This window comes from Hemiscyllium ocellatum, chromosome 1 (genome assembly GCF_020745735.1).
Source record: "Hemiscyllium ocellatum isolate sHemOce1 chromosome 1, sHemOce1.pat.X.cur, whole genome shotgun sequence".
NCBI lineage: Eukaryota > Metazoa > Chordata > Chondrichthyes > Orectolobiformes > Hemiscylliidae > Hemiscyllium > Hemiscyllium ocellatum.
The window spans coordinates 139,541,279-139,564,748 of record NC_083401.1 but is presented as its reverse complement, the minus strand read 5'-3'; the positions used below and the strand labels follow the sequence as shown (position 1 = coordinate 139,564,748).

Here is a 23,470-nt window from a genome sequence, read left to right as displayed (position 1 = left end):
AATAAAGAAATAAGTAATGGTTTACATGAAAGTCTTCAATAGTTTAAACTAGGAAAATAAAGGAATAAATGAATGGTTCAAACAGTCTTTGAGTGCTCCGCTTATCTCACTCTGTTGTCTGTTCTCGACGCTGCTGCACATACTGTTGTTACTGCTGCTAAAACTGCTACCTCTCCAATCTTCACTGGTGCCTCAAGAACATGTCTGGGCAGGATCCACTTGCACACTGAGCCAAGACACCACCGTGAGCTGCCAAGAGACCGATCAACATACCACCGAGAGACCAGCCCGGGACCCTCACACCACTCAGAGACCAGGTCGGGACCCTCACACCACTGAGAGACCAGGCCGGGGCCCTCACACCACTGAGAGACCAGGCCGGGGCCCTCACACCACTGATTAGATTACTTACAGTGTGGAAACAGGCCCTTCGGCCCAACAAGTCCACACAGACTCGCTGAAGCGCAACCCATCCATACCCCTACATTTACCCCTTACCTAACACTAAAGGGAATTTAGCATGGCCAATTCATCTGGCCTGCACATCTTTGGACTGTGGGAGGAAACCGGAGCACCCGGGGGAAACCCACGCAGACACGGGGAGAATGTGCAAACTCCACACAGCCTGTCGCCTGAGTCGGGAATTGAACCCGGGTCTCAGGCGCTGTGAGGCAGCAGTGCTAACCACTGTGCCACCGTGCCGCCCACTGAGAGACCAGGTTGGGGCCCTCACACCACCGAGAGACCAGGCCGGGGCCCTCTCACCACCGAGTGACCAGGCCGGGACCTTCACATGACTGAGAGACCAAAGGGGCAAGAAAGGTAAAAAGAGAAGGAGCAGAGGAGCTTCAGAAAGCCATCTGGACAGAGTTAACATTTCAGGTCCAGTGACCATTCCTCAGAACTCAAGGATTTAAGACTGACTTCCATTCCCTTCAGTTTTGTGATTGTCTAATCTTAAAAAAAATCACAAAAGGGAGAGATAAATAGAAATAGAGGTAAAATTGTTGGATATCAGTCTAACCATTATACATCTCCCTGATTCTCATTCCTGATGATAATTTGAAGAAATTTGCAGAACTGTTATGAAGTGAGATAAATTGGATAGCTTATTCAATGAGTTGGCCTGGGTATGATTGATCATTTTAAGTAATGTCTCTGCATCCAAATGTTGAACAATGCATTGAAGTCCTACCTCCTTCCAAATAAGTTTTAAATATTTGAGAAGAACTCTTACTGTGCCATTGGATTCATCGATCAGAGGTGAGAGCCAAGTGCAAAGTAAAAAAGAAACTGCCAAATGAAATCCACACAAAGAAAACACAGTACTTCTACCATCACCACCTCAAGGGCACTGAGGGGAAGACAATAAATGCTGGCCAGTCAGTAACACCCACATCCCACAGCTGAATACCAAAGCTCTTGCTATTACCATTGATCCCAACATGTAAGTTGACCCAAACTATATATGTGATTCCATGCGAATCACATCTTTTGCATATATGTGTTGTATAATGACTGATTTGTCATGCAATACTTTTATTAATTATTCAGCCTCAACCACTTACTTCACAAATGGATGTTTTCTTTTAGCTTACAGTTGTACACAAGCAGGTGATATGGAATGCGTTGTGAGATTGACTGGGAGTTTAAGATTCAATTATACCTCCCCATGATATGCTGATGGAGAAAGTGAATTCCATGGGGTCTAGGGTGCACTAGCTAGTTGGATAGAGAATTGGCTGGGCAGTAGAAGACAGAGATTAGTAGTGGAAGGGAGTTTATCAAAATGGAGAACTACGATCAGTGGTGTCCCACAGGGAACCATGCTGGGACCACTCTTGTTTGAGATATACATAAATGATCTGGAGGAAGGTATAGGTGGTCTGATTAGCAAGTTTGCTGATGACACTAAGATTGGTGGAATAGCAGACAGTGAAGGGACAGTCAGAGAATGCAGCAGAATATTAGACAGATTGAAGAGTTGGCAGAGAAATGGCAGATGGAGTTCAATTCGTGCAAATGCGAGGTGATGCATTTTGGAAGATTCAATTCAAGAGTGAACTGTAGGGTAAATGGAAAAGCCCTGGGGCAAACCCTATGTGTGGCACGGTGGCACAGTGGTTAGCACTGCTGCCTCACAGCGCCAGAGACCCGGGTTCAATTCCCACCTCAGTCGACTGTGTGGAGTTTGCACATTCTCCCGTGTCTGCGTGGGTTTTCTCCGGGTGCTCTGGTTTCCTCCCACAGTCCAAAGGTGTACAGATTAGGTGAATTAGCCATGCTAAATTGCCCGTAGTGTTAGGTGCAGGGGTAAACGTGGGGGAATGGGTCTGGGTGGGTTGCGCTTCGGCAGGTCAGTGTGGACTTGTTGGGCTGAAGGGCCTGTTTCCACACTGTAAATAACCTAAATCTAAGTCATCTAAAATTGATGCACAGAGAGGTCTGTGTGTTCAGCTCCATCATATTCTGAAGGAGGCAACACAGATCAGTAGAGTGGTCAAGAAGGCATACGGCATGCTGTCCTTCGTCGGACGGGGTATTGAGTAAAATAGTTGGCAGGTCATGTTACAGTGGATCGGACTTTGGTTTAGCCACATTCGGAATAATGTGTATAGTTCTGGTTGCCACATCAACAAAAGGATGGGGATGCTTTGGAGAGGGTGCAGAGGAGGTTCACCAGGCTGTTGCCTGGTATGAAGGGTGCTAGCTATGAGGACAGGTTGAGTAGATTAAGATTGTTTCCATGAGAAAGATGGAGGTTAAGGGAGACCTGACTGAGATGTATGAAATCATGAGAGGTATAGACATGTTGGATAGCAAGAAGGTTTTTCCCAAAGTGGGGGACTCAATTACCTGGGGTCATGAGCTCAAGGTGAGAGGGGAAAAGTTTAAGGAAGATATGCATGGAACTCTCTTTACGCAGAGGGTGGTGGCTGCCTGGAATGCATTGCCAGCGGAGGTGGCAGAGGCAGGCATGATCGTGAAACTTAAGATGTATCTAGGCAGGTACATGAATGGGCAGGGAGCAGAGGGATACAGACCCTTAGAAAGTAGGTGACAGGTTTAGATAGAGGATCTGGATTGGTGCAGGCTTGGAGGGCCGAAGGGTCTGTTCCTATGCTGTAATTTATTTTCTGTTCTTTGTTCTATACAAAGCATATTCAGTGTGTTGAAAAACAAAGTTGCTTAGCCTTCACATTTATGCTGAAGTTTCACTTGCCGAATTATACTTGCCAAATAAGTAGACTCCCATTTTTGGAGGAATTTTCAAGGCTGTGAGGGTCAAAACATACCCCAACATTGACGTGATGGTGATTTCTGTGAATGCTACTTGATTGAATAAAGTCTGACACTAGCAATAATCCTTTTCCTATAGCTATTAAGAACATTGGCCCTTCACTGCCTCTTGTCTTCAAACTCCTGAAATATATCTAACAATGTAAAAATTGCTGATGTTGCTGGCTGAACTGAAACAGCTGAATTTCTTTCTGTAGCAATTCTTGGTCAGCTGCATTTTTTTCCTTTTGCTGGTTCTCTCCAAAAACTTAATGGCATTTTTGTAGCGAGTGTAATTACTGAATCATGCTGGGAACCAAGCATAAACAAACTTACACACTTGTTGTTTCCTTTCTACTCAATACGTCTTAAGTTAGAAATGAAACATGAGAGTTTGAATCTGCTAGATTCTAATGTTAAAATAGTCCAGTTCTAGGATTAATTTTAGGAAGACATTTGCGCGAATGCAAACAAACTAAATTATCCGTGCTTAGTGTGGTACTCTTTTATGTTGAATAGATAAGTATATCAACTCTGAAGTTAATAACAATACCCTTGTTCCTTGTATTTCAGCTTATCACCCAAACAGTGAGTGTAATGTCTGAACTTGATTCAGTTTCATCCAGCAAGTTTGAGAGACATAGTAAATAGAAAGGTACTCACCAGCTTGCTGGGAGTGTTGGGAAGGAAGTAAATCATAGAGGAACTCATTACTGGATTGGTCTTGCCAGCATGCTTCTACAAAATACAGTATGGAATCGACTGAGTGCACGTTGTCAGCAGTGACATTAATGTACTGACATTAATAATGCTGCAGACACGGCACCCCATCCATCCTGTGTTGCAGTCTACACTTGTTCTGTTCCAGTAATTGGTGGGACACACTTAAGAAAAAAATATTCTTCACAATGCCCCAGATGACACCTCCAGATAAGACACATTGTGCATTGATGTTCCTGTTTTCTTTTGTATTAGCTTGACAATCTTATTCTGTCCCAACTATAATGGGGCACAAATTACTGCACCAAGTAGCATTTACATCCTTGCCATTATTATTGTGTATTCCAGAGTAAAGTGACCAAATGAAGTGTCACGTTTAATTCAGCTTAGCTTTCTATTACAAACTAGCCTCCATCGGGAATTCAACTGAAATGGCTAAAACATGTTTTATTTGTTACTGTGTGCAATTAGTCATTTTGCAATGATATTTGCAGACTTCATTATTTAGATATTATTTCCCATTTGCTCATATGAACTTTACTTATGAATAAACAAAGATAATTTTGCACATAAATATATATGCACATGCATTTTAAAGTACCAATGGAGTACACAGCAAGTAAAATTGAATGAATGAATTCTCAGTGTCTTGAAATGCAAAAGTGTCCTTATGAGATATGGCCACTTCTGTTGGCTTCTTTTTAGTAAAATATTATTTTATGCCATTAATGGATTAACTAAATCTAGAGTCTGGTACTCAATCCCATCTTTCAGTTGATGTAGCCTTAAAATATCCACATGTTATGCTGGTAGCAGTGCTGAACTGGCAGTTAAGCTCATTGCCATGGAAACCATTAGAAGTCATTCCTGCAGCATCCCTTATGCCACAACTGCGCTGTAATGCACAATGGAATTGATTACATTTGCATCACTTCACTCACAAGAAATATGAGATTATTTTTGCTGGCTCCATTAATTTAACATCTGCCCTACACCACCTACAAATCATTCCCAATCCTAGCAACAAAACAGGCCCATAATACCTATGTATGGTAAGGGTATTGATCAACGTAAGCGCGCTTGGCTCTGGATTTACATGCTACTTGGGAAATGCCACCATACGTGTTTTCATGTTGCTCTTACTTACCATAACATAAGTGTAGCTGTCAGCGGAGTGCTCAGCATCTTTACAACCCAAGACAGAAAGTTAGTTGGAAGAATAACTCCAGATGACACTACTGACAGCAGAACCACTTGCCCTCAAATGACAGAGCAGCTTAATTTCCCTGCGGTTTGGTTAGCCCTCCATATCTCAGCCTTGAGGTAGTCTGACCTTTAAATAGAAGGAATTCATAATGTTCTTTTTCCCCAGTGCCAGCAAGTAATGAACTCATTTGAATAAAGTTGGAAAGATTTAGACCTTATAGGTACCTGCACTGTAACCTAATTAGCAACTAACATTGCAGAGCACAGCACATAAATAGAGTTAATATGGCACAATGAGCATGTTGCTGCATTAAATGACCACAATCAAATGTTCACAGTTATCAGTGTTAAGCAACATTGAAGTCTTTCTGCAGTTAATGAGGAAACACAATATCTGAGGTGTGTTGCACTTTAACAAAAGTAACAATCCATAAATGTCTTCTGCTTTAAAACAACTAGGAAGAAGTTCCAACCAACTAACAAAATTGTACACGTAACCTTGCTTGGAGAAAATCTGTCAAACTATTAAGAGACGATTAAACTAACATTGTACAAGTCATTAAGTGGGATAAAATGTTCTGACTGCATTAATTGTGTAGTACTGCATTGTGGTATTTTCTAAGATGACCACTCCTGGCACTTTATGGCATGTTTTTTACTTTGACCACCATGTGGTACTGGGTAAGGGTTGTCAAAGGTCATTCATTACCACAATCCTCCTCTTGTTTGCTCTGTCTTGGGCCTGTTTATTGCTTGGTAGTAAAGTTACATACCATTGTACAGACAAGGCACTGTTCATAGATAACAAGAATGTTTAGTGCCTGCGAGCAATAGCTCAGTAACATTTCATCCAGCCTAAGACTTCAGGGAGATGGTGTGGATACATCTGTGTCGACCAAAATCAAGTCATACTACTTGTCTCCACCCACATTGTGTATGACATCAGTAGAATGGGTGGAGCCAATATAACATGAATATTAATCTTTTCTGAGCCATTATTTTATACAACTTTTGTGTTCTTGCATTGAGTTCTGGAAGATGAACTATTTACAACATACATGACAGCTTGTTCAAATTTTAATTGTAGGCATTTTAATTTAAATCCACAAACTATCTTCTCATATCTTCTTCTCTATCCCTTTAATCCATATCTGGAAGATTAAGAATAAGGATATCTTTGTTACCAAAATCAAGACCATTGAATCAGCCATTTGTCCTGTCCCTCCCACCATCTCAAACTTCCACTAAAGTTGCCCCATGCAGTAGTCGGAATTGGTGTATTGCACTCCTTTCCCCACCATGATGTCCCTGTGTTTATTTTGTGAATCACATACACCCTGTTTCATCAATCCTGTTCTCACTGAACTGTGGACCAAACAATCGTCTCTCCTCAGCCTCATTTTAATGGATCCCTTTGTACATGTGTTCCTGCTCTCTCCTTTAAAGCTGCTGTTATTGCTGTTCTCTTCAAAACAAATCCTGCCACCTCCTCATCAACAGCCTCGCCTAACTTTCCAAAATGCTTAACCATGGTGTTGTATTCCAAATCTGTGCCAATCTTACGAATAACTACATATTTGAAACCCACTAACTGAATTTAACACACACCCCCACCCCCAGCAGAGCTGCAAATAACCCTTATCATAGTCACATTTATTGTGATGATATGATTATGATAAAAATAAAATATTCCTTCATCCTTCTGTACCTGCCTGCAGCTTTTGACCTGCTTAACCAGATTACGCTCCTCCACATCCTCTCCACGTTCCAGCATCCAGGTAATGCTGCACTCCCTTGGTCCTATTAGAGTCAGAGAGTCATAGAGATGTACAGCATGAAAACAGGCCCTTTGATCCAACTTGTCCATGCTGACCAGATATCCCAACCTAATATAGTCCCATTTGCCAGATTTGCCCATATCCCTCTAAACCCTTCCTATTCATGAACCCTTCCAAATGTCTTTTAAATTTTGCAATTGTACCAGCCTTCACCAATTCCTGGCAGCTCATTCCATACACACACCACCCTCTGTGTGAAAAAGTTGTCTCTTAAGTCCCTTTTATAACTTTCCCCCCTCACTCTAAACCTATGCCCTCTGGTTCTGGACTCCCCTACCCCAGGGAAAAGACTTTGTCTATTTATCCAATCCATGCCTCTCATGATTTTATAAATCTCTATAAGGTCACCCCTCAGCCTCCGACGCTCCAAGAAAAACAGCCCCAGTCTATTCAGCCTCTCCCCATAACTCAAATCCTCCAACCCTGGCAATATCCTTGTAAATCGTTTTTAACCTGTAAATCCTTTCAAGTTACACAACATCCTTCTTATCACTCTAATTGCTGCCAAAGTATAATTTGCAATGGACTTGCTTCCTGTACCCAGAACACCACTGCTGCTATTCCCAAGGATCTATTCTTAGCCATCCAATTTATTATTCACATGCTGCACCTTCAGTGACATCAGGAGAAAGAATGGTCTTAAGTTTTACATCTAAGATGATAACACCCATTTCTAGGTTACCACCACCACTCTTGAGTTATGTATTGCAGTTAATTTACTCTGCAGTGCTTATCCAGTATCAAGTAAAGGAAGCAGAAATTTGCTTCTGTTAAATACTGGGAAGTCTGAGGCATTGTTTTCAGTCCCTATTATTACACCCTAACTCCCAACCCATCACTGCAGTTCAATAAAAAATAGCTCCTTATGCTGCTTAGTCACAATTTCCTTTTTAATATTCACATGAAGAGCCCTGCAGTGTTTTATTACATTGAAGATGCGATATAAATGCATGTAAGGTACTTTGTTATTTGTTGGTGTTAAAAAAAAGGCAGGTGAGTTGCAACACAGAATGCATTAAAGTTGGATATGATGCCTAATGATCAAAATAGAAGCTGAGTTTAATTGCCTATTGAAAACTCAAAGTATTATTCAGGTCACACTGGCTACACAAGTAGATGGAACAGTTTTTTTTTATCTTTCATGGAATGTGAGCATCGTTGGAAAGAGCAACATTTATTGCCCATTTCTAATAGTTTCTTGAGCCCATTTCTAACTGAGCTGCGTATTTGAATTGCTGTCATCTCTTTGGTGCAGATTTTCCCACAATTCTGATATGAGTGAGTTCTGGGATGTGTGACACAGAAGAAATGGCGATGGTGTATTGTTTGGAGTGGAATTTTGCAGGTCCATGAACCTGTTACTCTTATTCGTTAAGGTAGTAGAGGCCATTGGTCTAGAAAGTGCTATTTGCTGAGTGGTTTCAATGCAATTGTATATGGTGCATTCCATTGCCACACTACACCAGTGGTGGATGAGGTGCTGATCAAGAGAGCTGCTATTTGCTGGACTGATTTTGAACCAATAGTCTAACACCTAATGGACAGAAAATCAGGGATGAAACCAGCAATTTGTTTAGATGTATCCCTTGGAGAATTACTCCAATGTGGGTTGCTAGATAATTTTCTTCATACATCCAAGGCTCTCTCCTCTGTAGTTTTGTTTTGGCAGGACTGAAAATTTTATTGAAAATCATTTGAGTACGTGTACACTGATATTCACCGTATTAACTATTGCTCTGTGAAATGTGAACATCCCTGTTGGGTTTCCATTTATTTCATTCTGACACCTTTCATGTGCAACTATTTTCAGAGCAATCATTCAGCTCTAATAGCCACTACAACAATGATCAGTTCAAGATTAGAAAATGCTAGTCACCATTATAAACAATGGTTAGTGTCAGGAGTTTTATTTCATATTCTAAGACAGTATTGTCCAGCATGAATCTTCGGGTAAGATTTCACTTGAGCAGCCGGTGATTCCTAAGTATATTGTGCCCATTTGGATTCACTCACCACTCCACCTAAAATTTCCACTCAAGTTCAAGATGCTCCATGAACCAATTGAGCAGCACTTTTTTTTCTGCAATTCAGCTTTTCAAAAAGGTCTTCAAATAAAGTAATGCAGTAAAAATTGATGAATACAACAGAAAACCTCATGGTAATGTAATGTTTTCATGACCACCAGTACAGTACAACCAATGAAATACTTCATTTGCAGTGTAGGCACTGTTGTAAATTAGGATCTACAGCTGAAATGACTTTATCACAAAAGACTATGTGTGATAAATCAGAGTAAATCCTCCAACTCTAAGTAGCCCCTACATCAAACTTATTGAAACTGTAATTTACTGTACTCTGTTCTTGTTAGGTTGAGGTATAATAGATATAAAAGTTCACAGATTCAAAACTTGTGAACAACATCTTTATGTCCAAGAACTTCAATTTAACTTTTGGAAATTGTTCAGAGGACTGTAAAGAGCACCAGTGGGAATTCAGAAATCATCCTAAAGACTTGGCTTTGATAAGGGCAGGACTTGCTTCTAGCAATTTTTTTTTTAAATTAACATTTAAGATTGTGAAAACATGAGTTTCACTGAACAAAAATTCAACCTGAGCTGAATCCCACTTGGCAGACCCAACCTGAGAAGAAACTTTGCCCCCTCCACCCCGCCTCCACCACTACCCTGCTTATGAACTAAACCCATGTGACCCAAGACCTATCCTCACAATTCTCCACTGGGAGTGATTTCTCCCACATACCCTGACCTAACCTAAATACTCCATCCATTTACCTTGTTGTACCCTGGTACCATACTACTTTGGCACTGCCCCCACCCGTGACAACCTGTCCAGCTGACATCCTACTTGCTGAGCACTTTACCCCCTTGGAATTCTGCCCCCTGCCCTCCTTCATCTTTCTTTGCTCAGTGTTTCCAACAAGCTTGCTGCAGTCCCCACGTCTGTTTGTGCATTCAGGTGAGCTTCTTCATTGCTAACACCATTGGGCCTTCCCTGGCATTGAGTTGAATGAGTGCCTGGTCTCTGGTAGCCCTATGGGCTCCAGTGAAATGGATATTCCTTCCTCATTCAGCTGCAGAGATGTGACTGTGATATGCTCACCAACTGTTTTTCTGAACTCTAAGCTTGTACCGAGGTATCTGAGTTGGTGTAGGGTTCAGCCGGTGCATCCTCTGAAGTATCTATGTTTTCTTCCTCAGAGATGGAGGAAAAGATGTATTTTACTGGTTGTTTGGCTGCTGAGACCACATTGGTGTCCGTAGAAGAGAAACAAAACAGAATTCACTGAGAAGATTGGACAGAATAAGAATACATTTACAGTCGGGGTATAGAAGAATAGTACAACAGTGGACAAGGGGTAAGTGAGGACTGCAGATGCTGGAGATCAGAGTCAAAGGTGTGGCACTGGAAAAGCACAGCCGGTCAGGCAGCATCCAAGGAGCAGGAAAGTTGATGTTTCGGGCAGAAGCCCTTCCCCAGGTTTCAGTATCTGCACCAGTGATGCCAGCCCTTGTTAGCTATGGTCAGGACCCTTGCTTTTCTATAAAGCATGGAGGCCAGTTATGGCTACCCAACACCCACCTTGGCTCTTTTCACCTTATTATGTGCTGTTTCTATCCTAGAATGAGACAAAGTGGCTAGCACAGCTAATAATGCAGTAGGGTCAGGGGAAATCTGCGGAGATAAGTGAATGAGTAAGCAGTATAGAGACCATGCAGGATTAGGAATGTGGGGAGTTGAGGTGGAGTAAGAATAAATGAGGGAAGATGTTACATGTAACAGTGTCAGTCAAAGACCATGAGTCTTGGTGGAAGATGCATGCAGTAACAGCAAGAGATTGAGTGGAAGGTTGCAGAGAGAAGATGGTGGCAGCACCCTGGCGAAACAGAGAAGGATACTTTATTCCTTCCTACAGTGCTGAGCCTTCCTCTGACTATGGAGTCCACAATGACTCAATGGAACATAAGACCAGACTGGCAAGGTCTGGCACCTGCATCATGAACCTTTTGCTGAACATTCACAATAAAATGCAACTAAAAATAAGACATAATAAAGTGAAATAAGCTAATATAAGTTTTTTTTACTAGTCAATTTTTTTTAAAAGTCAGGAAATCTTTGTGCATGATAATACTAGACGTGGGCTAAATGAGTGAAGGTGGGACTACTGTAGCCAGTGGTATTACAGACTTATTGGGCTAGAAGGCCAAATCAGTGCGGTATGAGTTTATGATTCTATGATGTCAGTTACTGTTAATTTTATGTTTACCAGCCGGTATGTTACTGCAGTGAAAGAATGTCATGTTTCACTTGCAGTAACTGGGTACTTGCAGTTATTTTCAAGAGCTGAATGGATTGGGAAGATTTTTCCCGCACAGGCTGAATGCAATTTGCATAGCAATTCAGGTTTTGAAATGCCACTCTCTTTGTCCTCATGCATACAAAGCATTTTGGTGGCACGTGTATTGCTTCATTGATAATGAAAAATGGTTTTGCACATATTTCTTTTGTATAAACACATGCACTTGAAGAACGGGAATGTTCTTAATGGCCTCAATTTACAGGTCTCAAGCTGTGTAGAAAGAGCTTTTATGCAAGCTCATTTGACACATTATACTACTTCATTTCAATTTGATGATTTATTTGGTAGTTTTCTTGAGGCATATTAGCAATTTAGCAAGCTGTTTTGATTTAGCACAGGTAAAATCTGATATCGAAGATCCTGACTGAATATACACTTACAATAAGGTGAACAGCAATATGTATCAAACTATATAATGCTGAAAAATCCTTTTTTCTTGGCTTTAGCTCTTTGTAAGTGGAATACTTTTAGGAGCCAGTCTTGAACTTGGAATGGTCTTCAGGTAGCAATAGTATAGACTTACCTTATTGGATATTCTTTTTTTCAGGAAAATTAAATTTTCAGAGCAAATCCTGTTTACATTAGCTTGATGAGGTAGCTATGATAATGACGAATATTATATTGAATAAGATCAATTTAACTGAGATTTTTCCAATGTCCAGATGTACCTGGGATCTGAGACAGTGACTTAAAACAAGTATTGGGGCCTTGCATATGTTTAAAGTGTGAGGGAGCTGTCACTAGTGCTGACCTTCAGGTCTCCGAATATCTGCGTTCAAGACTCATCTTTCCAACTGGTGGAACTTCATATCAATTCACATATCAGGAATATGAAGTACTGAGGCCATGAAGCTACCAATGATTCTTTTCAAAAACCCATCCAAACAAGTGCAGGTTACGTTGATTATCCAGTGATGTGTAGTCTAGGTGGATCAGCCATGGTAAATGTGAGGCTGTGAAGATTGAGTGGGGGGGGGGTAGTCTGAGAGGGATGCTCTTTGATGTCTCCATGTAGATTCGATGGGCCGAATGGCCTCTGTTTGTACTGTAGGGATTCTATGATTCTAGTTGACTTATATCCTTTAAGGGAAGGAAATATGTCATCCATACCTGCTCTGGAATGTATTTGACTCTAGGTTCACAATGTGGTTGACTGTTAATTGCCTTCTGAAATTGTGAAGCAAGGCACTCAGTTCAGTAGGAATTAGGAATGGGAAACAAATGCTGACCTTAGCAGTGTCACCTACATCCCTTGGTAGAATATAGAAAATCAAATGCTGCAAGAGTTCCTGAGGGAGAATCTTAGGCCAATACATCTTTAGCTGCTTCATCAATGACTGTTCCCTTCATCATAAGGTCAGAAGTGGGGATTCTCACTGATGATTGGACATATTCAATGTCATTCATGACTCCTTAGATACTAAAGCATTCTGTTCTGAAGTCTGGCAAGATGTCTCCAATATTTAGGCTTGAGCCAATAAATGGAAAGTAGCATTCACGTGGCCTAAGTACCAGGCCATGACTATCTCCAGCAGAAGTGTATCTAACAAGCTATCTCCCCTTTACATTAAATAGCATTACCAGTGCTGAATCATTCACCATTAATATCCTGAATGGTACCATTGACCAGATGATGAGCGAGGTCAGTCATATAAATAATGTATAAGAGCAGGTCAAAGACTGGGAATTCCATGATGGGTAACCCTATCCTTCAATTCCAAAGGTATTTACCCAACTCCAGAGGATCCATTGGAGATCCTCTGCGTGAGTCACTATGCCAAATTGGCCATAGTCACTGCCGACCTTTAAGTGACTAGCAGTTCTTGGGAGCAGACTCTGCTATGGAGCAGCTAAATGACTTGAGTGTAGTCAGGAAGTCTGGCAGCAATGAGGAACTTCATTCTATTGAGGCTCCTCAACATTTGTCCAGTAGTCATGCCACCAGATTATGTTATGGAGGTTAGGATCACAGCTGTCTCTTGTAAATTGTACCCATTGTGGGCTTAATGCCAAAACTTTGATTGCTTTGTCTATCATGATATCTAAAGGATTTAAGTACTTCATTTTCTTTATCAAGGCCATAATGAGAGAGAGTGAAATGTGACAGACAATATCTCAATAAGCCCTAAATTCCTGAATACTTATGCAGCACCAGACTGGAATTGGAGCTTCAGAGACAACTGTGGAGTGCATGAAAGCTTCAGTTTATTTAAAAAGCTAGCAGATTCATGACAAAAGCCCTAGGGCAGTCTGTAGTTTCTCTTCAGATGCTCAGATTGCTACCATAGGGACATGTGGTGCCAGATTGAAAAGGGCTGTTTTTTTTCTGTCTCCAAAAGTCTGGGCTTGGATTGGAGACAGGAGCCCCACAGGGCTTCACTAATCTTGTTTGCACTATTAAACCTGTTTCCCTGCTGTTCAAGGCCCATATACATCCAATAACTAGCTATATTAACATGGCAGGAATGGGCATATACATGATGCTACCATCTTTCAGAATGCCAGCATATTTGACCTGTAGTGCCAAATGTACACTGCTTGTGTATTGTGACTGAAAGGATACAATGTCAGACCAACCAAATAAGAGTTCCACAGCTAAAAATCTGCAGTAGATCCAACACAAGACTTAGCTACTGCTTTACAAGAGCCACATTCATTTGAAGAAACTAGATTTTAGGGTTTATAAACCACACACTTGATCTGGAGGACAGTGTGGTGTTAAGATGGCTCAGGTGTACACACTCAGTTTTTTACAAACTCCAATACTCTCAGATATGCGTACTAACATGTCGACACATCCAGTTACAAATACACATATTCCAACTTTCACATATACATGCAGGAAGACATATTCAATATTGTTCTTTTTTGTGTGAAGTTTTGATATTTCCTCTTATCAGGAGGATACATCAGCCTGTACTGAGAAAAAATTGACATTATTTTTGTGATCAGATATAGTTTAATAGTCCAATGTTCATATGATACTTTCAACGTTTCAAAGAGCTTCAGAAAAGCATTATCAAATGGGAGAGAGACCCTGGGGACATGGAGTCTTATTCCCTGTGGCAACTGATGAAATTTAAGTTCAATGAATTAATCTGGAATGGAATGCTAGTTTCAGTGATGGTAATCATGAAAACAATTGGTTCGCTAATGGCCTGTCGGGAAGGCAACCTCCAATCCTTGCCTGGCCTACTGCAGGCCCACAGCTATGTAGTTGACTATTAATTGCCCTCTGAAATGGTTTATGAAGGCATTCTGCTAGAAGATCTTTAGGGATGGGTGGCAAATGCTGGCTTTTTCTTCCTAATATTTAGTTGGGGAAATTCTTTGTTCATCCACTGCCAGATGCCGGGCCAGCACTGTGTCAAATCTGAGAGAGCGGAGAGATCAAAGGGGCTGGTGATGAGATATATCTGAGTGTTATCAGTGTATATTTGGAATCTAAGGTTATTGTTCTCGATAATGTCTAAGCGAGGCGGCTTGCAGATGAGAAATAGTAGGGAGCCAAGTGAAGGTCTCTGTGGAATCCAAAAGTACTAGTGAAAAAAAATGGAAAGAGAAGCTATTGAGAGTGACTATCAACTCCAGTGTGACAAATAAACAAACCTGAAGGTTTCTTATTTACGTGTTTCATGATGACTCTTGCAGTCAACAACAGGTTGATCTCCCGTTCAATGTGTTGATCCTTTGGTTAGTTCCTCTGCTGCTTCTTCAAGATGACTCTTTAAGTCCTCCATGGTGCTATCTTTTTCAGTCAGAATTGTACGGTAGTCAGAACACCACAGCTATCCTTAAGATCTCTGATCTGATAAAAATGCAGAAAATGCTGTTGTCAAGCTACACGCCTGAAGCCTGTCTTCATTACGTAGATAATGTGCTCATTAGTGACTCTGCTTATTTTGTAACAGTGGTTCACGTGAGGCCTGGGAAAGTACACAGATAGAACATTGCACTTTTCTCCCAGGAATCATTTTGAAACCTACCTTGCTGGGTTAAATGGTTCTGGAATAGTGAGTTGCACAAAACATATCAACATAACAAAGGAAGTAAGAGTTTGCTTGAATATTTGGTGTTCTGTTTCTTGTAAATATGGTGCACATTGGGACAATGGATTCCTTTCATGTTGCATGTATAATCATCAATCAGTTAAGCATTTAAAGCATTCCTGAAAATAAAATGTCAGTGCGTGACAGCTTGTCCAAGGTGATACTCAAAAAATTATTGCTACTTCAAAATAATGGGTTAGTGATTCAGTTGATGTTTTTATACAGAACCACATTGTTAATGTTAGCAATGAACAAACCAGCAGGCTAGATTGATCCTTGATATAAATGTTGAGGCCAAATGTAATTTTTAGAGTCACTGACAGAGCAGTGCCTGTGTTGGAGGTGACTGTGTCAGCTTGCAACATGTGACATAATTCTGTTTATACTTTCTTTGGAAAAGAAAGCTACTGCAAGCACTACTTCTTAGTCAGATGCAGAAACATTTGCCCCTGTAGACACTGATATGAACATACCAGCCCTGTGGTTGCCATGCACCTCTGGAAAAGCATCACTTACACACTGTATAAGTGTAGAAACATCCTTACACACTCATGACTATGTGGTCAAATCCCACCCTAACTCCATTTACAAGTTTGCTGACTATACAACCATTGTAGGTTAGATCTCAAAAAACGGTGAGACAGACTACAGGAAAGAGAATGAATGTGTGACATCCTGATGTAAAAGACAATCTCTTATCAATGTCAGCAAAATGCAGGAGCTGGTCATTGATTTCAAGAAGTGGAGTGGAGGGGGCATCCCTGTCTGCATCAATGGTACTGAGATGGAGAGGGTCAAGAGCATCAAGTCCCTGGGAGCAGCAATCACCAACAATATGTCTTGGTCCATCCATGTCTTGGTCGATGCAACAGTCAAGAAAGCACAACAACATCTTTATTCCTCCAGGAGGCTAAGGAAAGTTGGCATGTTCACAAGGACTCTTCTCAATTTTTATAGATGCACCACGGAAAGCATCCTAGCTGGATGCATCACAGCAAGGTATGGCAACTGCTGTTCCCAAGACCGCAAGGAACTACGGAGAATTGTGAATGCAATCCAGTCCATCACAGAACCCAGCGTTCCATCCACTGACTGTGTCTACATTTCTCACTACCTCAGGAAAGTCATCAATGTAATCAAAGACCTCACTGTCCCTGGTTATGCTCTCTTCCATCCTCTTCAGGAAGACAGAAGATATGAAAGTTTGAATACACATACGAATAGATTCATCCCCACTGTTATCAGACTTTTGAACAGACCTCTCCAATGTTGATTCTGATCTCTCTCTCTGCACTCAGTTCTGCTACCCTGATGCACTTTGTATGGTGTGAACTCCCTGTATAGCATTGAAAACAACACTTTTCACTGTACCTTGGGACATGTGACAACAATAAATCAATCAAATAATCAATCTCTTGCTTGGTAATTTTCCATTTCTTTTCCCCCTCTTCCAAAAAAGGTAGCTCATTGTAGGAAACTATGTATTGGCTGAGAAAGCAAGAGTAGGCATTCAACAAATGGTATAAAGGCAGCAGAAAAGGTGTGAATGAGGTAAAATGACAGAAAGTAGCTGTGTGGCAGTGCCATGACATAACTTCCTCATTTGCATACACTTTGCCAAAAATTGAACAGTTGTTCTAATGGCTGCAGAAAGTATTATGAACTGTTACAAAGTCAGCATTCCATTTTCTGCTGGTGCCTCCTCATTAATCAGCTCTTAGAACATAGAATAATACAGCGCAGAACAGGCCCTTCAGCCCTCAATGTTGTAAACCAATCTAAGACCACCCCTCTACACCATCCCATCATCATCATCCATATGCTTATCCATGGACTGTTTAAGTGCCCTTATAATGTAGATGAGTTAACTACATTAGCAGATAGAGCATTCCATGCCCTTACCACTCTCTGAGTAAAGAACCTGCCTCTAACATTTGTCTTAAATCTATCACTCCTCAATATGCAGCTATGCCCTCTCATACAAGCCACTGTCATCATCCTAGGAAAAGGACTCTCACTCTCCACCTTATCTATTCTTCTGATCATTATGTATGGCTCTATTAAAGCCCCTCTCAGCCTTCTTCTCACCAATGAGAACAGACAAAAGTCTTTCAGCCTTTCCTCATAAGCCCAGGCAACATCCTGGTAAATCTTGTCTGCATCTTTTCCGATGCTTCCACATCCCTCCTGTAATGGGGCGACCAGAATTGCACACAGTATTCCAAGTGAGGCTGCATAGCATTTTTGTACAGTTGCAGCATGACATCAGGGCTCCGGAACTCAATCCCTCTACCAATAAAACCTAATACACTGTATGCCTTCTTAACAGCACTATCTACCTGGGTGGCAACTTTCAGGGATCTATGTACATAATATTCTAAATGTAAATCTAGTTTTTCTTGCTTCTGGCTAAGCTAGATCTAGTCAATCAACTGTTAATAAAGCAATATTTCCTAAACAGTCAAATCAACACATATTTTGATGCTGTTTTACTTGTGGAGCTCATTATATTTCACTTTGAAAGTATTCATTAAACTAAAGATTGTGGTGTCACATGGCTTTCATTAGACTGAACTAAAAATACAAATTGCATTTCATTGAAGTCTCTTCTATTAACAGGAGCAAAAAGTAAATGTGACAGTTACTTTCAGCATCACGTTCAATGTCACAAAGCTGATCCTCTTTATCTAAAAAGCTGTTACTTTTCTCAAGGATGCAGTGTCTGTGGTTTTGTTCAGAGGGGTCATAAACAGCTCCCAGTTCCAAGGTGGCTAGTTTGGTACAGACATAGAAAAGGATTTTGAGAGGCCTTTTGCTTATATGTAAACAGATGAGACTTCAGGACAATATCGTCATGTTTTAGAAGTGATCTGCATAATGAAAGGGGAATGATCAATTCTGAAAGCTGAGCAGTTCAGGCCAGAACTAGTTAGGAGTTCAGCAATGTAAAAACGGACCATTAGATTTTCTCTCCTTCTGCCCTTCTTAGTTCAACCTGGAAGCATTTGTTTCATTTTTACTGTGCTTCGGGGATTTGCTTAGTGGGACTGTTGTGTATATTCATAGCAGCATAATTAAGTCTAGTTGGATAGACTGAGGTCTGTCGGGGTTCTTTATTCTGTTCTTTATGTTTCATTGTGTAATTTTGTGAATGAATGTTTGTCTGTTTTAAAACCTGATAGTCAACATAGCTAACTTACTCTGGGTAATTTTCACTCTACACTTTCCAAAACAAATTGCAAAGTTATGGTCTGGGCTGCATGCTTAAGAATGTTTTGAGTGGTTTGGCCTAGTCCATAACAGTCCAGTATATTTTGTTAAAAAACCATGTCCTGCTACAATCACGTTCTGATTTGTTTTGTTTTTAGGCATTACTTGAAACTCAAAACCTCTTGCGCACCCAAGTTCCCAACTTTACATTCAACCTCGGATATTCTGGAAAATTCTACCACACAGGTGAGAATGTACAGGAAAAAGCAACTCAACTCTGATTTTGCTGAAATATATTTGTTCCCGAGTGAAATTTGTGCTTTAACATAATGCAAGTCGCAACACAGGACAAACTGGGAAGGCAAGTAAATATTGATTAAACAGACAAAGAAGTAGAAGTTATGGTTACAGAGTTATGAAAAGCGACTGGGAATCTTTGGCAAAGAGAAATTCTAAGAAAGTTTTGAAAGCTGGGGAGAGAGAGACAGAAGTGTTGCCATATAGGGAATTTGGGAAGATATTTCTTAAGAATTGGCAGAAACAGGTTTAAAGCTGTCACAGCAATTAAATGAAGGAGCAGTTATGTTGTCAGGAGGCCTTAGGGAGAATATCAAAGGTGCATATGGTGAGGTGAGGAGTTTTTCTGGAGAAAGAGAATGTATCAGGAGTCAGGCAGAGGAAAGGCAGGGTGACAAGGAGAGGGATAGGATATGGAAAGATAAAAGTAAGCACAGTAGGTAGCTTTAGACAATTCCAATGGCTTTCAGCTTTGAAGGTAAACATTGCAGGGGCAAGGGGTCAGAAGATGGTATTAATTATTTATGAAGGGAGTTTGAATTGTGAATCATTTGGAAAGGATTGTTAGATCTGGTTAAATTGGGGATCACCAAAGATACCAGATCAATGCTGTGTATATTGGAGCTGGTAGTATCAACTAAATGAAATGGCTTGTGAACAGAGTGACAACAGGACTTTAGTAGGAGTGGATATTTTGTGTGCAATGTGAAGGTGGTGTTAAGTGCTTTATGCAAACTGGAATACAAAAGTTTAAATACTGGGATTAGTTAATTCAATCTAAGATATTTGTTTTAAATAATATGATCCGCGAACTGCACCAAAGTCTGTCTCTTAGATTTCAGTTACATGTAGGTATACCATTAGCTGCAGTTGGCACTGTGCCTTGTACGCATCCCCTTATATGAAGTGGCAGATGGGATACAGTGTGGGAAAGAATGAGGTACTGCACTTTGGTAGGAAGAATAGAGGCATAAACTATTTTCCTAACAGGGAAAGACTTTGGAAATCTGAAGCACAAAGGGACTTGGGAGCTCTAGTTCAGCATTCTCTTAAGGTTAACATGCAGGTTCAGTTGGCATTTAGGATGGCAAATGTAATGTCAGCATTCATTTCAAGCAGGCTAGAATATAAGAGCAAGGATGTACTACTGATGCTGTGAAAGGCTCTAGTCAGACTGTATTTGAAATATTGTGAGCAGTTTTGGGTCTTGTCTCTGAGGAAGAGATGTGCTGGCATGAAAGGTATCCAGAAGAGGATCACAAGATTGATGCTGAGGATGAAAGGCTTGCCATATGAGGAGCGGCTGAGGACTCTGGCTGTGTACTCGATGGAGTTTAGACGGATGAGGTTAAGGGAGAGTCTCATTGAAGACAGAATACTAAGAGGCCTGGATAGAGTGAACTTGGAGAAGATGTATTCACTAGAAGGAGACACTAGGACCTGAGGAATACAGCCTCGGAGTGAAGTGATAACCTTTTAGTACTGAGATGCGTAGTGCTTCCATGGATCTCATTGTCGCTGAAGGCTGTGGAAGTAATGCATTGAATGTATTTAACACAAAGATGGATAGGTTCTTGATTCATAAGGGAATCAAGGCTGACATACCTTCTGGTAGAAGAATAGGATTGAGAAACATATCGGTCATGATTGAATAGTGGGGCAGACTCAATGGACCAAATGACCTAATTCTGCTCCTATATCTCACTTTCTAAAACAGGAGGGAGTGTGGCAAAACTCTCAAAATAATTATCCCAACACTGGAGAGAGATGCTCATGGATGAAAGACAAATCTAATCAGTTAGGCTGAAGGAACAGTAAGGAAGTTATTAAACCACAGAGTGTTTGCTACAGGCTGCCAAACTACTGGGAAGGAGATGAAGAAACTAATTTGCAGACAAATTAAAACATATGATAATCAGAACTCATAATGTTGAACTTTGATTAATTCCTTAAAGAATGGAAAAGTAACAATGAAAGGGGCAAAAAGGGTGAGGATGGCAAGAGGGAAAATTCCAAAAAGTGTTTGTGAATAATTTTGATCAGGACGTTTCAGGAAGAAAGCAGCACTCAGTATAGTTCCAACGGAATAAAGTGGGCAAAAATGAGAGTGCATTTGTTAGAGTACTGCATAATAAACTTGTTAGTACCATGAAAATTGATGGAATTAAAGGACAATGTTAGTTTGAGTGCAGAATTAGTTGAAGGAATGATAGAAGGGGATGGTTCTTTTTCATAGAGTCATGCAGCACAGAAACAGACCCTTTGGCACAACTTGTCCATGCCGGGCAAACTGGAGCAAAGTGTTATAGAATCAGAGAGATTTGACATCATGGAAAGTGGCCTTTCACCCTATCATCTCCATGCCACTCATCATATAATGTTTCAAATGTTCATCTAAATATTCTTTAAATTTCTTGGGATTTGTCACCTCGATCATGTTTTTAGGCAGAGAGTTCTGGATATCCATAATCCTCTGAGTTAAAATGTTTTTCCTCAAATACCCTCTAAACCATCCTTCTCATTACTTTTAAGCTGTACTACCTGTCAATTGATCCCTCCACTAAGGGCAAGGTTTTTCCCTCAGAACCTTTTGCACCTCATTCAAATCCCCTCTCAGCCTTCTCTGCTTTAAGAAAAACAGGCCAAGCCCAGCCAGTCTCCCTTCATTGCTGAAACACTCCAGCACAGACAACATTCTAGTGACTCGCTTCTACACTGTCTCTAGTACAATCACTACTTTCGTATATGTTGGGACCAGAACTGTTCTCCAACAACGGTCTAATTAATACATACAACTCTTTCATAATATCCTTGCCCTTTTATTCCATGCCTTGATTAATAAAGGCAAGTACCTTATATGCTTTTTCATCCACCTGTTCTATTGCCTTCAAAGATCTGTGGATATACATACCAAGGTCCCTCTGATTCTCTGTATTTCTTAGGCCCCACCGTTCAATGTGTACTTTCTTACCTTGTTAGTTTTCCCAAAATGCATTACCTCAAACTTTTCATGATTAAATTTCATTTGGCACTGTTCAGCACATCTGACTCACCTATCTACATTTGAAAAATGTGGTGCTGGAAAAACACAGCAGGCCAGGCAGCATTCGAGGAGCAGGAGAATCGACGTTTCGGGCATAAGCCCTTCTCTTTCCCCATCACCTATCTATATTGTCTTGTAATTTAAGACTTTTGTCTTCGCTATTTGCAAAATAACCAATTTTCATGTCATTTTTGAATTTACTGATCATACCTCCTACATTCATGTCTAAGTCATTAACATACACAACAAACAGCAAGAGACCCAGCACCGAATACTGTGGTATGTCAGTGGACACAGGCTTCCAATTATAAAAGCATTCTTTGACAATCATCCACTGCTTATTGCCACCAAACCAATTTTGAATCTATTTTGCCAAATTGTCCTGGATTCCACAGGCTCTTAGCTTCTTCATCAATCTTCCACGCAGGATTTTGTCAAAAGCCTTACTGAAGTCCATGTCGACCAAATCAGCTACAGTACCCTCACCCACAACCTAGTCATCTTCTCAAAAAGTTCAGTCAGACTGTATTAGGATTAATAATCTTTTTGGCTTGCATTCATGACTTGGACTTGAGTATGTGCAAGGCATAATTTCTAAGTTCGCAGATGATGTTAAACTCAGAAATGGAGTAACCTGTGTAGACTCCAGAAAGAAATTGTCAGACTGAGGAAATGGGCAGCAATTTTAATGCAGAGAAGTGGGCAGAATGAGGATAAGTAATACAAACAAAATGGAACATGTTGAAAGGGATGCAGGAACAAGAAGGTTTGGCTACATTTGTACATTAGACTTTGAAGGTGACAAGAAAAGCCTTAAGGCCATTCAGCCATTGTGTCTCCTCTGCCATTCAGTGAGTTATGGCTGATCTGATAGCCAACAACTTAATTTTCCTGCCTTTTCCCCATAACCCTTGATTCCCTTACTGATTAAAAATCTGTTTCTCTCAACCTTGCTATAATATAGATTATTATTAATGAACCAGCCACGACAGCCCTCTGCAGTAGAAAACTCCATCGATTCACTACCCATCTGAGAGAAGGAATCTCTCCTCATCTCTGACTTTACCGGGTGATCCCTTACTTAGTGAGGGTTGTTGAAAACACATTTAGAATCATGGGCATATTCAAGGAAAATAGTGAGAGAATTACTTGGTGCAAATCCTTTACTCACCTCTGGTCAACCTTCAATTATAATCAACTCGGGCGCTATAGAAAGGGTGGAGGAGGGTTTTCACATTTTAAAGGGAATTCAGAAGAGATTTGCTGGAATGGGACAGGTAATGAGGGACTTTAGTCACATGGAGAGACTTGAATAGGTGAAGTAGCTTACCCTGGGTGAATAGAAGGAGACTTGATAGAGTTGTTCAAAATCATGAATGGTGTTGATGGGAGAAGCAAGAGGAAACTGCAGCAGAAATAGTAATTGGGCGGCACGGTGGCACAGTGGTTA

The 23,470-nt window shown here is 40.7% G+C and overlaps 1 protein-coding gene across 1 annotated transcript in view; it reads left to right on the top strand.

Moving 5' to 3' along the window:
- The window catches only part of ndst3 (N-deacetylase/N-sulfotransferase (heparan glucosaminyl) 3), a 436,737-nt gene that overhangs the window by 290,415 nt on the left and 122,852 nt on the right, over nt 1-23,470 (top strand). The window contains exon 3 of the mRNA XM_060832478.1: nt 18,839-18,926. Within this exon, the coding sequence (XP_060688461.1) occupies nt 18,839-18,926 (88 nt within the window). The remainder of the gene's footprint in view (nt 1-18,838; nt 18,927-23,470) is intronic.